General features: G+C 36.7%; 1 protein-coding gene across 2 annotated transcripts in view; it reads right to left on the bottom strand.

Moving 5' to 3' along the window:
- Kank (KN motif and ankyrin repeat domain-containing protein 2 kank) overlaps positions 1 to 17,845 on the bottom strand; it is a 367,377-nt gene that overhangs the window by 235,396 nt on the left and 114,136 nt on the right. For both annotated transcript variants that reach the window (XM_081762311.1, XM_081762312.1), the window contains exon 2: positions 17,658 to 17,750. In XM_081762311.1, coding sequence (XP_081618437.1) covers positions 17,658 to 17,712 — 55 coding nt within the window. In that variant the 5' untranslated portion in view covers positions 17,713 to 17,750. The remainder of the gene's footprint in view (positions 1 to 17,657; positions 17,751 to 17,845) is intronic.

The raw sequence follows: 17,845 nt of genomic DNA, 5'->3' as shown, positions 1-17,845 counted from the left end.
AAGATGGAATATATTTCTGGGAAACTGAATTGATTTTTTTAAAAAAAAAGCTCCATCTCGATATTTTCTTCCGTATTTGCTTTACTGAAATCAGTGTTGAAACTGGAAGTAATAATAAATTTGAATCACTTTTCATTTTGGTAGAGTGTTGTAGATAATATGTTGTCTTGAGATACTGAGTCGTTCGCAAGAAAAACGGCTTTGCGCTATCTGTTACCGTTCCGTTCTACAGCGGCAAAAGTTGAAACCGGAAATGGTTAGTTTGTACCATTTTCTGTTCGAATAGAGGGTCAACGAAGGAAATGAAGCCTATACTTGGGATAATGAATCGACTGAAAAAAAAAAAACGCAACTCGATATAGGCCCTATCTTTACCGTTTCTGTTCTAATACCTGTCAACAGACAGACAGACGGACAAGCCCGTTCTATAAGACTTTCGAAACATATACATAGCATAGTTTAGGAGTCTAAAAAATATAATGAACTAAATTCGAGTAGGAAATAAACGTTTGTGCGAAATAGAGCTTTTCCTTATGGTAAAAATGAAGGGTTAGATCGTGGACTCTATAATTCCAATCCCCTATATTTTCAAGTCATTAGTATTCAAGACTTTAAAAAAAATAAAAATAAAAATAAATTAATATGGCACATTCAAAACAAGCTACTACCTTAAACAATCTATCGAATATCGAAGTCAGAACTATTTTACTAAAGAAAATAATTCCTGTTTTTTTCCTTACTTTGGTTTTCATGATGATACATGTTTGTGATACATAGAAGTGTTTATTATTTTATGTAAAAGAATAAAATAAACAACAACAACAACAACAACTACTACTACTACTACTACTACTACTATTACTACTACTACTACTACTACTACTACTACTACTACTACTACTACTACTACTACTACTACTACTACTACTAATAATAATAATAATAATAATAATAATAATAATAATAATAATAATAATAATAATAATAATAATAATAATGCTTTCGTTCCCTGCTGAAAATGCTATACAAAATTTATAAATTGCAATGCAAATTTATTTTCGCAGTTCCTCTCACTTCCTTCATTCCACCATTTCAATCATTTCTCATCATCCCCGCTTCTTTTAGCTTAGCCGGCATGAACGTGGGACGTAAAATTTAAAGATTTCAATTTCCAATAGTAAACTTATAATAATGCTATAATTTTCTATGTATCAAGTTTTTCGTAAGCCTCGATCCATTTTATGTGTTAGTGAACTGTACCACAGAAGGAAAAAATGCAGTCTATAATCATTCCGAGATATCAGTAAACATATTTTTAAGAAGTCTTGGGTCATTGAAGTCTGTCCAATAGCTTCTGGAATTTTCTGAGGCTATATGCGACGTCAATCTAGAGCTTAAAATGAAATCCAAACCATCATGTTGCGTTCAAATTTCAAAGCTCTCCCACTGAGAATCAACAGCAGGACTCCGTGCAACAAAGATACGAGCCCTAGCTAGCCCTACTGGACAAGCGATGAAGACTCAGTGAAAACTTCGGTCTCAAAGGGAGCCTAAAGCACAGGAAATCAATATTCTGAAACTTCGAAGTAGTTGAATTGTTGGTCTAGTAGGTAGAGACCTGCACGGGCCGAATTTTTCGGCCCGAGTCCAATCCAGCCCGAACGTACCTAGGCCCGGCCCTGCCCGGGCCCAAAAAGTTTTGGAGATTTTCGGCCCGACCCCGGCCCGGCCCGATAAGTTTTTTTTAATTCTTGGCCCAAGCCCGGCCCGGGCGGGCCCGATAAATTTTAAAAGTTTTTGGCCCGACCCTGGCCTGATAATTTTTTTAAAAAATTAGCTCGAACCCAATCTTTCTCAAAATTTAGTACTAAATATGACCTAACCCTCAAAAACATTTTCTAAACTCTGGTTCACAACCTGACAATTGCCTCCCGAATGGTACCATTGCCTCCTAGAACTTTGCCTGTCATCGAGAGAACAAAAACTCCATTCCCTTAACAAAAATCTAACTTAATTGATTTTTAGCATAAAGTGAAGATGGCAATATTGTTTAGCGACAGGCAAAAAATTCCCACCCCTTCTTATTATATTTTGAGTTCAGTGAATGTCAAGGTCAGAGCTCAATTTACCGCATAATGCCTGCAATCCTCTATAGTGAAAGTGGAGCCGCTAAGCAACACAAACTGTAAATAGCTATTGCATTCTTTGTAATATTTTCACGGACACACTTCTTCAACAATTGGCTTTATTCCAATTATCGTTTAACGAAAGTCAATAATTATTAAAGAATTGCAATTGATCGGCCCCAGCCCGGCCCGACCTGAAGAGAAATCAGTGTCAGCCAGCCCAAGTCCGGCCCGCCCCCCCCCCCCAAAAAAAAAACAGTGTCGGCCCGCCCAAGCCTGGCCCGGCCCAAAGAAATAGCAGAGTCGGCCCGCCCAAGCCCGGCCCGTGCAGGTCTCTACTAGTAGGTCAGCGTTCCATTTAAAAAAAAATAGCTTTGAATTCTGCAAGAGAGTTCCTCTAAGTTGGATATTTTATGGTTAGATTTGTGTGGCTCAAATTTTCCTATACTGTTTGATAAATGCACAAAATATCTACTCATACTGAACATGTATTTATTTTGCTTGCTCCGGAATTATATCTTGGAACTGCCACGATTAAGATTGGATATGCAGCATTATGTTCCCTAATGCTCGTGCATCATTTGACTGAAACACCAAGACAGCAAAGATAATGTTGTAGTTCTCAATTTTGATACCAGAAGGCACTGATGTACTAACGCGCGTCAACATTTAAGCAACGCTCACGCCTTCTGGTGTAGTGAGCAAGTACTATAACAGGATTAATACATCAACAAAATTGTATCTTTATGAGACAATACGTATTAATACTTCACTCAATGCTTAAAATTCGAGTTGAAATTTAAGTACGTAAATACCTTCCGGTTATGATGTAATTTTAAGTAATCTTTCTTAAAGTACTGCTGATCTCATTTTGTATTTATTATTCAATACACAGCATGTATCCATTACATGGCGCATTTCTTCAAAAATAAATTTTATGCACATCGATTATGGACATTTTACTATTCATGTATCATGTTTCCTTTAATCTGTTTAGAAAATTCTTATTAGATAAACATAGTGTACGTTAATCAGCAAAGTGTCAAGTGTACAGTTATTCACACAGAGGTAGGGTGACCATAATTTCAAACTACAAGCGGGGGAAAAGCAAACCATTATTTTGGAATAAATTAATAATTTTACAGTCAACCTGTACTCCAAAATGAAAATGTGAAAACAAGATAGTGTGCATTGTGTAGTTGCAGTGGCGTATCTGAAGTTAACAGCGCCCATGTCAAGCGCTGAAATTGCTCCTCCCTATCTTCCTTATCCCATATTCTTGCCTCTCTTTATATATTATTTTAATTATATCTTTTCCTTCCTACTTCTTTGTTAGAATGATTGTGATTCCACTGTGGAGAACAATCGAAATTTCATTATTCAAAATATATTGTTCAGTTTAACGTAATCTTTTTAAAAATCCAAAAATTTTAGATAACTGGAGAAACTATAACATCATCGACTTCCAAGTATGATTATATATATATATATATATATATATATATATATATATATATATATATATATATATATATACACAGTGAAACCTGTCTTTAGCGGAATCGAGCGGGACTTGCAAAAATTTCCGTTAAAGTCAGGTTTCCGCTTAGTGGAGGTAGACCTTTCCTTTCTTTCTTTTTTTTAATACATGCTTATAAGGGGCATACTGAGGAAATATATTGCTGTACGTACATTGTTCGATTACAGTACTTCTTTATTCTACGAATAAACACACACACACACAAAATGAATACAAAATATGCTATGCACACGTTTTCTTTATTTTTCTAATAGCCAAGCAGGGTTTTCTGTGTACATTGCTGCTTGGCTGCTTGACTTTTCGCATACACTTTAGCCTGAGAAATTATACTAAATGAATCAGAATCATTTTTTCGTAAGGCAAATTTTTGCAGTTCCTTTAAACTTCTGAGAGAATCTTGATATGTATTTATTCTACACTCTTCTTGGAACTCGGTATCGTATTCTTCTTCTTCCTCTATCTCGTTTTCTTCTTTCTGACATTCCGTATGATTCTTGATTAAGCTGCGGGGATTAAGGACAATTTGTGGGGGTGAATATGAGTAGTGGTTGGGGAAGGTCAACACTGTCCAGAAATATTTAACAAAAGAACGAACATTTTATCGCAGACAGTGTAATGTATATGTCTCACAAAATGTCTAAACATCTTCTAAACGCTGTAGTCCGGAACTCAGAATTTTCCGTTAAATTTTTATTTTTCTTTCCGTTGTCCGCGTAACACAGTTTCCGCTTAATGAAGGGAATTTTACACGTTTTGTTCTCCAAAATTCATGGGACCGTGAAATATTTCCGTTTAAGACAGTTTTCCGTTTAATAAAGGGTCCGTTGAAGACAGGTTTTACTATATATATATATATATATATATATATATATATATATATATATATATATATATATATATATATATATATATATATTCCCTCGTACACAAATTACTTTTTTTTTTCTTGTCGTAAGTGCTGTTAACTTGAATATAAAACCCTCAAAGTTTATATTCTTCAACTTCTTTCCTCTGAACACTACTGTCAATAGAGGATGATCACACAGCCTGTCTTGACCCACGGATGCTCATAAGCATGAAAGAATTAATTTTGATGTGGTGAATGATCTACCACAGATGACAATGGAAACAGTAATGATTAGCATTGTTTTGGGCAGTGATTCATTGATTGGAGACCTTATCTCCTATGCTCTCGAGACGCTCTTCACGCTTTGACATTTTCGTAGCGTCAGTTGAGAGCAACACTTGCAATCCAAAATTTATTCACGTTAACACCTGTGCATCAATATAATTCATGTAGGTTATGCTCCGTTCAGGCTTCTGCAATCATTTTCTCGTCGCTGTCTGCATCGCAACATAGTATGCTCGCGTTCAAAAGGAGTCTGAAATTTCTAATCAGCATCTTGCAATGAAATATAACTTTCATCTAATTCCATGGAACCACATTCAAGCAATTCCTTAATTACTTTTTCTCTTTCTTGTTTAGTGGTTAGGGTGGCCAGGAAGCAATGATAAAAATCCAGACACATTGACTTAGAAAGTCAGACTTTATGAATTTGTAAAGCTTTTCCCCACATATGACAATTCTTTAATTGCGTTTAGGCATCTTGGGCTCAAGCAATCTGGGAAAGCTATATTTAAAATAGCTACATTTACATGTTAAAATTCTCACCTCCATGATATTTCTTTGCCACATCTCTAGCTTTGGCTTTATGTTTGTTTCCATGTATTTGCTAATATCACATTTTCCGCGGTTCGACACATCTATATCACTTCTGCAATACGTACAAACTGCCTAATTCAAAACTTTTGCACATTTTTCACGCATTGAAATTCTTCCGCCCACGCACTAGAACACACTTGATTTTCGCTTCGGCATATTCTTAAAAAAAAACACTAACAATCCCAGTGAAAATACTTATCACTGCCTTAACAACACAAACGCAGAACTTCATCTCAGTTTCTACAGATCTTTCGCTGTCAACTCCTACGCAGTCCAAGGTGAATATGACACGGTCATACTTCTTTTCTAAAACAATTGAAAGCTTATGAAGCAGACAGATCTTTATAACTGATACGGCTTGGCCGGGGTTGAAAATCTAATGATTTTGCTATCGAATTTTGGAAGTCTAAATTTTTCTTACTTTACAACTTACAAAAATGTGCTGATCTTAGTTTTCAAATTCTGAAATGTTTGAGACTGGTGCCAACGAGCCATCAGAATAATGGAAAGTTCAAGATTTCTGATGAGACAACTGAAAAGCAGGACAAATGACGTCCGGCTCGACTACTAAGCTGGACACGGGGCAGGACCTCCAAACACCGGACTGTCCGGCCTAAAGCAGGACATCTGGCCACTCTATTAGTGGTTATTCCGTCATTCTTCAACTGATTTCATTTGATTTTGAGTTTACCGTCCCTTTAAGCACCAAGGCTATATGAGATGTAAACCTACAGTTTCATATGTGATACGAACCACATAAGCTCCCGCCGGGAATCGAATCCGGGTCTTCCACGCAAAATGCACGTACACTAACCGCTTAGCTACAAGAGAACTCCCGTCATTCTTCGAGATTTCACCGGGTACAATTTTCTTTCTTTTTCGGACATAGTTCAAATCTTTCATCCAAATATCCAGATACTAGATATTAGGTGCACAGATACTAGTTTCTCATTCGGTATTTAAAATATATATATATATATATCTTTTAGACCTCTGAAATCCAGGACGGCATAATTGAAGTTCAAGAGAGGTTACAGAATCCTAACATGTACTCAGTCGGTTGGAGTGAGTTTCTTGTTCAAAAATCCCAACAAAGTTAGAAATTTATAATTCCGGCCTGATTTGGCTGGTTGGTTGCTTTGGAAGTTTAACGTTCTGATCAGCAGCGAGGTCATGAGATGTGGACCTACAGCTTAGTTTGGAATTCGAGCCACATGTTCTCCTACCAGGAATTGAACTCGGATCTCCCACACTGAAGGCGTATACGCTAACCAGAAAACCAAGAAGGATTTTTCAAGCTGTTTTTGTCTAATTCTTCTGCACCACTTTTCGTTCCAGTGCTCCCTCGCTCATCATCTATCATGACTTCTACCTTTACACTCTACCTAATCTTAGACTCGCATTTTAAAGCCGTAGAAACAGTAGTTTTCCGTTTTTAGTCAGCATTTTATTGAACCAAAAAAAATCTAGTAGGCCCCGATGGTTCCGCTAAAAAAATTATATCAATCTGTCCTTTTTGCTGCATACATACTTGTCGAGTTAAATTATTGATTTTCACGGTTTATAAATTCATATTATTCTCCTCCAATTCTTCGATTAACGCCATTGAGGCCGGCAATCTCTTATACTAATTTCATCAGCCTCTGGGTGCCTATAATTTAAAAAAAAAAAACTAACGTATGCTATTATTAGGTATACCTGAAAATCAATTTCTACATACCCCTTACTACATTTGATATCTCCTCTCGGTTCACCTGATCAGAATTGAAGTCAAATATTAAGCCAAAATACTAGGCGTAACGGATGGCAAAAAAGACAGACAGACAGACACACACAGAGAGAGAGAGAGAGAGAGAGAGAGAGAGAAAGAGAGAGAGAGAGAAACTCTACTCCTGGGATATCCTGACAAAACGTACCACTTGAATTTTCGCGACAAAGCGTACCACTTTTGATTACCTGTCATGGACTAATTAAAACATTTCAGATATTTAATCCGCGACAAAACGTGCCACTTCAAGGAAAAAATTGACCTTGAAATGTCAGGCATTTACTTCGAGGAAATCTGACATTGTAAACAGGGTCGGTGGTGGTCATTAAAATCTACTTTCACGAAAGGTTTCCGTGGGGAGAAAATAGGTCTCCTCGCTTGCTGATTGGCTAGTCTTATCATGTGGTAGTTTGGCTGTTCTACTGCGCTCAAAGGCTCACAAACCCGCGCACTAACATTATTCATTACGACTTGGAGCTCATGTGGAATATTTAGTTTGGAGCGTAAAAAGGAAATGGAGATAAATGTTACAAACAAGGGCTGTTCGTGTGCTCATTTCGAGTGGTATGCACATAGGAAAAAGAGACAAGCGAAAGATTGTACAATCATGTGGACTTACCAAAGACAACAATCTTGTAAGTGTTGCGTTTTTATAAGATCAATAGACAATGAAGTGGTTAGTGGCCCATCAAGTGACCACGTTTCTGGAGCTCCGAACGATGCTCAGCTGGATGTGAAAACCGTATAGTATAAGAGGCGAAAAAAAGGGTTCGAGAAGACACGTTAATTACGAGAGTTTACAATGGCACACTAAGCAACTTACATGACAAAGGCCAGTGTAATTTTTATATTATACATCTGTACTTCAAAATAGTATTATATTCACTTTTAGTATTATAATCACTGCTGCATAGAGAAGCAGCTCACATTAAAGCCACTGTCGTACATATTAAAAGTTATAAAAAATGTGATCGTATTTAATAATCGAAGCTTTGAATAATAGATGATGATGTGTTCAAGGTCGATTCAATGTGAAGTGTTTATCTATGCAGCTCCTGTGCATAAATCTAGTGTCTATCTATGCACGCTCGTTGCCTTGTAATCAAGGGGTCCCGGGTTAGAATCTATTTCGAACATATCGTCGGTAAAGGCGCGTACCATTAAACTGTTGGTCCTGTCCTTAAGACGTAATATCATCCCATGGAAGGTGTTCTGCCCGAAAGCTGGTGTTTGACCCGAAGGTCCCTGCGCAAGGTTAACCCTTTGATTACAAGGCGACGAGCGTAACCACTCATCCACGGGGATGTTACAGTTCTCTCGTAGTCTCATATTTTATTCTTCTTTTTAGGGTAGGACTTTGTGGTCGAAATGCCAAGACAAGACTCAATGAGAAGAACTTTACAGAGGCAGAGATGTGCGGTACAAGGAAATGCAAAAGAGCCTAACAACTAAAGAAGTGGTGTTAGAAGAAGAAACACTCAAGATGCTTGACAGTATTTCTTTTCTGTTAGCTGACGACGGAGAACAAAATATAATTAAATTTTTTGTAGTGATAAGGGCAAAGACGACTTGAAACGCTTTAATAACTTTTTCATGGATGTACTTTCAAGTGCTCTAGTAAACAGTTTTCTCATATTTACAGTATTTATGCAGATTTTGGCAGTACGTATGAAGAAACCAAGAACAATCCGGTAGTGTTTGCTTTATTACTCAATAAGAATAAAGAGGCATATATCCGTTTGTTTCGACTCATCCTTCAGTCTGTTCCGGAGTGGAAACCAAGAAATAGTGAACATGGATTTTGAATCGTCGGCCATATCTGCGCTTCGCCAAGTATTTCCTTCGACAGAAATCAGTGGGTGCTCCTTCCATTTAAGAAATGCCTTTGGCGGAAAGTTCAGGAGATAGGACTTTCGGTGGAGTGTCGACAGAATGAGGAAATCCGTTTGCATATACGCATGTGTGCGGCTCTGGCCGTTTTAAAACCAGAGGAAGTGTATGATGGCTGGTTGGAAATACACTCGGAAACCCCAGAATCAACGAAGCTAACTCTTTTCTTCGATTACTTTGTATATAATTGGTTGGAAAACTAGGACATTCCAGTAACAATGTGGAACTGAAATAATAAACGACACCGAACTACAAATGCCGAAGAGGGTTGGAACAACTGGTTGAACACACTCTTAGGAAGACCAAACCCGCGCGTTAAAGACGTCATTATTTGTTTGAGAGAAGACGCCGAGAGATCACACTGTGCATTTTTGAGGTCAGAGTTAAAGATTCGAAGTTCCAAGAGGAAGAAGTACATAAAGTATTATGAACGTCTTGAAAAGACAGTGAAGCGCCATTATGAAGAAAATGGAAGTTTGAGATCTTGCTTAAAGGCAATAACAATCTTCTGAAATGACAACAGAGAAAAACATTCTCGCTGCTGATGTAAATAAAATGAAAAGCAAAAATACACACAAAAAGAGAAAAGAAAATAAAAAGGAGAAAATGTTGGCAACAGCTTAGCCGCAGCTGATTTTAATCACGCCAAAGTAGCTATATTTATACGTTATATAGTTATTTTGCCAGTCCAAAGCCTGGATAAAGTGTGATGGAAATAATCAAATATTCAAATAGTGCATGTGCAAGATTCTTGCTGGTCTTGGTCTGGCGAGAATCTTGCAGGTATGGTCTAGGTGTTGCGAGAATCTTGTAGGCATGGTGTTGGTCTTGTATCCCTTAGTCTTAGTCTTGGTCTTGCATCGGTACTTTTCTCACCACCATTCTGTTCAACTTTTAACCTTATTTTGGCCGGTATATATATACTTATATACCGTCCTATCAAGTGGTAAGTTTTGACGTCTGTCATTATTTGAGAAGACTCTTCGCAAGTAGCCCTCCAGCAAGTAGTACGTATTGTCGCTCGTCATTATTTAAAGTGTTTTTAGAAAACCCTTCGCAAGCAGCCATCAGAGTAAGTGGTACGTTTTGTCGGTGGTACGTTAAACTCAAAATCAACTCAATTGCAGTAAAAAAGATTCGTCGTGAGTATTGTTTCTATACACCCTCTTTGCTGGTCTAGTGACCAGGTAAGTCTCTGCATTAAAGAACTATCGGTTCACTCCCATATGGTCTCGCTGCTAATAAAAGGATAACAAACTTCAGTTTTTCTGCTCCTGGCGCTGTGGTGATCTGATGCAAAGCAAACAGAACCACGTGTTGATATAATGTTACTATATTCATATAGTATGTTTGCCTCTTAATCGTGTTTCTACTGGTTTTCCGCCATTTTTGAAAACACTGTCCCGGATGTTGACTGGTGAGCTCTAGTGCAGTGAAGAAGTGACACAGTAATACGGTGTTGTTTTCCGCTGTTGACATATTTGTTCAGATACATTATGTAAAACTACTGAAAACACATCACGCGGTTTGCACATTGAAATTTTACGAATGCCTGGATTTGTTTAAATATTTCTTTCTACTGTGTTTGACTGTAGCTTCAGTGTATAAGACTATAATTAGATGGCCAACATATTTGGCAATCACGCAGAAAACAACACCGAAAATTCTACACTTGTGTTAATTTAACACACAGGCTATGTGTCATTTCAACTACCGGCATTTAACACACAACTCCAAATGGAGAGTGAGTTGTTCTAACCACCTGTTTGTGTTATATTTTAACACAATTGTGTTAACACATAGGCATGTCGTTGAAATAACACAACGATTTTTTACAGTGTAAGAAAAATTTAAAGTAAATCACAATTTAAAGAAAACAAACTGGTAATAGAGAAATAATTTACTATATGCATTGTTCTACAAATAAGGCTACAGTTTGTTACAATTTTGATACCATTATGACTAGACATCGGATTTTTATACAAATGCATATTTTGTGTACTTATATTCATCTCTGCTCAACTTGGTACGGGTTTCTAAAAACAATAATACAGCTCAAATTTGAAGTTTTATAGTGCATATAAGTACGTTTTCCAAAGATTAGAGCATAGATTAGTGCTTAAGAGTATATTCAGCATATTCTGTAAGTTTCTGTTTCACATGTATACTTATATCATGGAATAAATCCAACTTTAGTTTGTATTTTCGATGCATGTTTATGCAACAGGACGGCTTTTTTATTTTGAGTTTAGCGTCTCGTTCAGCAGAGAGGCTACATGAAATATGAACCTACAGTTTAACGTGGTATTCGAATCAGATGAGCTCCCGCCGGGAATCGAACTCGGGTCTCCCATTCCAAAGGCGCGTACGCTAACCGCTTAGCAACGAAGGAACTTAGGACGGCTTTTTGCGTCGGAGGACGGAAGTATGCCTAGATTATGGAGGACTAATAATGTTAGCAACTAATGAGCAGAGCAAATACGCTTACAATTTCCAAGACGTTAAGAGAAATCTAATAATGATACAGACTTATTTTGAGATCATGTCTATATCAATTCAGAACCAAGAGACGCGACGAACGCTTCTCAGTGAACGCTTAGATCTACTCAGTGAATGCTTGATGAAGCTCGGCACGAGCTCAGTCAGTTCCTGGTAAATTCGGGCGCTGTGTGGAAATGAAATTAGTGAATGTTATTGCCAGAAACTCCTACTACAAAACAATTGAAGATATGGGACAATATCTTCAAGGGTTAGATTTCAGTTTGTCTGAAAATAGAGATGATAAACTTGCCTCTCCCGATAAATATTCTCCAGTAACATCTATTGATGCCAACAGGTCATTTTCTGGCTACAAATGTCACAACCAGTAATGAGCAAATGCAAGACCAAGACCAAGACCGGGGTGGTCTTGGTCTTGGTCTTGGTCTTGCACTGGAACATTTGGTCTTGGTCTTGCACACCCAGTCTTGGTCTTGCTTGCAAGAGTCTTGCAAATCTTACTTTTAAGAAATCTTATGCTTTCATAGGTAAATTTTACTCTGGATGTAAGGAATAATAAATTCTACAATGTGCGAATAGTAACTACTTATGAGATAAATCATAACGTTTCGTATTTTTAAAAATATTTTTTAACAGATCCAATACTCCACTGGTTTCCAAACTGGAGAGGTTACTCCTGAGACGTATGAAAGAAAATCAAGACGACATAGATTACTGAAATACCATGAGTTTCAAAATTAATTTTACACTCTAAAGGCATCATTTTTTCTTTTCAACCACGATTAGCTAATCTTTGTATTGAACAAACTTCCAATTAAATATTGAAATTTTGTTTCACTTATTCCAATATATACTCTGTGGGGCAGAAACATGGACATTGCACAAAAGCGATGAAAAGCTGAAGGTTTCCGAAACACGGGCGTGGAGAAAAAAAGAAAAGAATTAGCTTGGTTGAACGGTAAACGAATGAGAATGTGTTAGAAATAGTAGCAGTAGAAAACAAAAGAAGAATTTTAGATGTAATTAAGAAGAGGAAGAGAAATTGGTTGGGACATTGGCTGAGGAGGAACTGTATTATGGGGGACTTGCTAGAGGGTATGGTGAAAAGAAAAAGAGGGGGCGGAGACTAGTTGAAGGAATGTAAGAAAGAAAATTGCTACGTCAAGACGAAGAGACTAGCTGAAGACAACCGTACATCGAAGCTTCTCAGTTGCAGCAAGTGACCTGCCAATAATGGCAGAATAGCTATGATGATGATGATGATATGTAACATCCCACGTTATGCACCGAGGCTAACGGAGACGGTGGTGATCAGAAATGAATGAAATGGTGGAATGAAGAAAGTGGGAGGAAACGGGACAACCCCGAGAAAACCCACGCACACGGTATTTGCCCACCACAAACTCACATGGTTCAAATTGGGATCGAACTAGGCACCCCATTCACCAGAGGTGAACGCTTTACCATTGAGCCACCGCATCTGAAATAACTGAAGGGTGAAAATCAAATCCCTCTTTTGTTATATTTATCCCAGGAAGAGCCGACAAACTTTACCAGCTCGAAGGTCAAAGGTTTAAATTTACTCGAGATAACACACTTGTAGAATAGTGTCTGATTTCCCGATAAGTAATCGACATTGTTTAAAAACGTAAAAATGCATCGTAATCCAGCACTAATGACACATTTCTTTGTGTGCAATAAGCTTTGATTAGAATGACGCCTGTGTGGCTTGAAAACGAGTAATAACTACAGGAAACGCGAATAACCGATTCAGAAAATTACATACTGTAGCTATATGCTACAGGGGCACATCGACTTACACGGACTGCATAAGGTACTGGGAACAGATTCACTCCAGCGACATTTTTACTGAAGCCAAGAAATTCAGGTGAAAGATGTTATGATTTTTCCCCTTCTTTTTTACATTCTATAAAAAAATCAAGTAATACCGCTACTTGTGCAAGAGTCTAGGTCTTGCACCCTTTGGTCTTGGTCTTGGTCTTGCATCGGGATTCCTTTTCTTGGTCTTGCATGCAAGACTTGCACAAACTGCAAGACCAAGACTCTTGCGCTCATCACAACCGACACCAAAACAATGAAAAGAATCGTTTTGTATTATATAAGGTTAATTACGTGAAAAAGTAAATACTTAAAAATGATTTTTTTGTACAGTGGAAACGTGTATAAAAGTGAGGCCCAAATTATTTCGTGTAAAGTAAATGCACTCTAAAATACAACTGTGAAGAAACACTGTGTTTATTTTAATCTCATATCATTATGTTTATTTTAGTCTCATAATCTGTATGTGTTTTAAAAAGTTAAGAATATATAAACTGTAACTGTCGTAAAAACAAATTTTGAAGAGAAGTCCCTGATAGGTAAAGTCATATCACCCCAAAGGTAAAGATTTCGATGTTATATTTCACCTACAAAACTTCGTCACAATTTTGCTGCATGTCTGAAAATACTCTCTTTTGTTGCATTGTTAGTGCATATTTTAACAGATTTAAAAGCATAGTTACATGCATATTTCATGAGTTTTAAGTGCATAAAATTCCGATGTCTAATTATGACACATAGTTGTTCGAACTTATCTCACAGAAAGATAGAAAATAATAATAAAAAGAGCTTCGTGATTAAATATGTTAGTAGCGTTCTTGGCATCTATTTGAGCCTTCCCAATCGTCAAAAACGATAGGAAAGAAAACATCAAGACAACAACTGCAAGTGTAAACAACCAAAGCAAGAGAGAAATGAGTTTTCCTCATTCCTAGGGTGTCTTCATTTATTCACGTATTTTTAAAAATACAAGATTATAGTTATATAAGCCAGTCTGTCATTGAGTTTGAGATATTTATAGGTACCATAATTATTATGTGTTTATTATCCGAGTTATGATAAATACATGTTGTCCTCATACGCGATTATACAAAAAATTTAACACTAGGAATATGCCCAAGGTAGAATAATATATTCTTTGATTTCAGTGATACGCCGAACTACATAAAATAAATAACTTAACGTGATGAAACAATTTATAAGATATCAAAATGATTATAATTGTAAATGTTGAGTTTTCTCCAGTGTATATCACATTGTGCAGCAGAACATCGACTTCATATACATATTTGCATTTGTTTATCAGATTAGCTCAGATGAATTGTATTACTAGAAAATAAACAGATCCGCAAGTAAAGGACAATAATATTATATTAAAGTGATAATATTTTCTTCAAGAGGTTAAAATTAGCATTTTCTCATAACTATCGGAGATCCGAAGGAGTGGTGGACGACATAAAGGGGTTTCTAATACTTACTTCTAGGGAACTATAATAGTGCCCAAGTAAAAGTCGACGATCATGATATATGCTTATTCAGAGGGGTGTGGTTATGATACTTAATTAGTGTTGTCCACAAGACGAGATTAGGTAGGATTTTATTGATGAGGAACGACACAAGAAAGAGATCTTTCAATACAAAGGCTACACTTTTCAGGACGAGAAAGTATTTTGACGATACATTTTTTGAGACGAGACCGCCTCAAATCGCGTCTCGTGGACAACACTAATGGTATGAGAGTTTTTAGGAGAATATTAAATCATAAAATTAATGTACTAATCTATTGCCTCATATGAGCTCCAAACGAGTGTTTATTACAAGAGTTTATAGCAGCGTTTCCCAACCTTTTTCAACTTGCGGCACACCACGAGTGTAACTTGAATTCTCACGTCACACTCATAGATATATTATTATTATTAGTTTATTCGTAAATATAAATTACCGTGGTATTTTTTTTATGCTGATCTCACAGGGAAGAAAGCTCGATAGCTGGTTTTCTCTCCATGGTAAATCATTATGCTTATTTTTCATTCTAATTTAAAAAATATAGAGCAATTGCAAAGAAATACAGGACTCAGACTTTTAAAAATACACTTTCTTTTTCGAAAACTGTATCCAACCTTTCACTAAGGAGGAAGATCACTAAATAACGAACAAACTAATCTCTTGTACTTTAATAACACAAATGTAGGTAATTTGTACACATGTTTGCTTTACCGAAAAGGATGAATGATATTTTAATATTTCAAGTTACAAAATATTCTACAACAATAAAAAAACAATAATGGTCATAACAATGATAACAAATACTTTTTCAACGTTAAAAATGTACAGAAAAGTAACACAGTATGAAACATTAACATCGTTGATCTACGTTACAATTTTTAAATATTTTATGAAGGTTCAATAATATTAGTATGTAACAATTTTTCAATAATATCTATTGAAGGTTTCACTTATTTAATAATAATAGTATATGAAGCTTAAAATTTTTCAAAAATAAGTAAAACAAGTTGGTGCACGAAGCAAAATTAATGTGCAACTAGAGCTTGATGTTCTTTCATAATCTTCTTCAATTGTGGACTGATAGTTGTTAAACACACTCTCATGCAAAGGCGCCGATTTCTCTGTAAATTTGGGGGGGGGGGCATTCAGATGCTGGAGGTATATATATGAGGATTTTAAGACAAATTGCATTCAAATTATACCAAATATTGTATATTCATAAATAAAATAGGGGCGCCCACATGAGCTTAGCCCCCCCAGAATCGGCGCCCTTGCCCTCATGTCGTGTTCCGGAGTTAACAGTTGTGACCCGTTCTTACACTTGATTGTGTTCATTGCAGAAAATCCTGCTTTACTTAAGTAGGATGTAGAAAAGGGAATATGAACTTTGTAGAAATAGCTGGATATTCTCTCCGGAGAGAAATCCAGAATGATGCCTTGTCTTGTTGTAAGTGCTGGAGCTTCAAACCTCGGTCATTCTTCACATCGACCAATTCACTTTTTTCCTGTACATTTAATTCTGCTGACTGTAGGACAGAAGGTGCAAAGGAGTCCCTCACCCAATCGAATGAATTAAACTGAAGCGTAGGAAAATACCTGTTAACATTGGTGCACAACAAAGACAGTGTGTCTGAAAAGATTAGAGGTCTGCGTGGATGCGGATATCCGCATCAAAACGGGTATCTGCGGATATATATTTCTTTTCTGTGCGGATAGCGGATAAAGTTGCAGATATGATTCCTTACTTTTTTCCCTATCTAAAAAACGCTATGAAATTTGTGGTGGTGGTGGAAAGAGCATTAAGAAACGTTTGTTTTGAATTAGAAATTTTAAAATCGGTTGAGAAATAACTACAATCAAAATAAGGGTGTTTGAAGCTTGTGACTCAGTGACAGCAAAAAAGGAAGAAATGACAGGAGAGAGTTGTCCTTTTATTGCTCTTTTCAATAGCTATTTAAAATGTATTTTTAAAAATTTTCGAAATCACGACTATTATAGAATATGTAAGTTGTATATATTTGCTACCTTATTATCTGCGGATGCGGATAGGAGATTGCGGATGCGGGTGCGGATAGAGATGTTGCGGATGCGGATGCAATATTTTATATCCGCGCAGAACTCTAGAAATGAATGTTGAGAGGTTTGTGTCAATTTTACAGCACTTTGTAATCTCAAATGTCACACTTGTTTTGTTTTCTAATTCTGACCTCTCAAAATGAGAGTTTTTCCCTAAATGAGCAAATTTTGTCACTTAAGGTTAGGATATTTTCCTTTTTTCCCCTGCATGCATTTATTCAGCGTATTCAATGTTTGGAATATGTCGGTAAGAAAAGTATTGCACCAAGAATCATCAGTAAGGAAATCGACATTTTCACTTTCTTTTGACAGAAAGAATAGAAGAAGTTCTTTAAGCGCATAAAAGCTTGATAATACACGACTACGAGACAACCACCTCGATTTCGTCCCGGTACACCAGCGGCCCATTCGCGGCACACCAGTGTGCCACGGCACATCGGTTGGGAAACGCTGGTTTATAGATAAAGGGTAAATCTTAGAAAAGTGGTGGTACCTCGATTCTCTGTGTACCATCACATGACTAAAATCAATGAACTTCATTTTACCCATCATTCTTGACCTCACGCACTCAGCTCCTCTCAAAAATGATATATAACGGTTTATCAGAGTGAGCGACTTTAACCATTGACAGTAATGACTTATAAATATAGTAGAAAATAAATGTAACTAAATTAATTGCTCAATACATACCTGTTCCGTTGCCATTGTGAAGATTTGTAGTATCCGCATTCTGAAGTTTAGGCATGACTTAGATTGTATTAGACGTCCCCCATTACTTTTCACCTGCGAATACAAAATATCAAAATCGTCAAAATATAATTTTACACGGACTGTACATATCGTAAATTAGGAAGGGGGGAGGTATAATGCAATGTACA

The sequence above is a fragment of the Thermobia domestica genome, chromosome 6 (genome assembly GCF_964235325.1).
Source record: "Thermobia domestica chromosome 6, izTheDome1.hap1.1, whole genome shotgun sequence".
NCBI lineage: Eukaryota > Metazoa > Arthropoda > Insecta > Zygentoma > Lepismatidae > Thermobia > Thermobia domestica.
The sequence above is the reverse complement of the archived record's forward strand: the minus strand, read 5'-3'. Positions and strand labels throughout refer to the sequence as shown.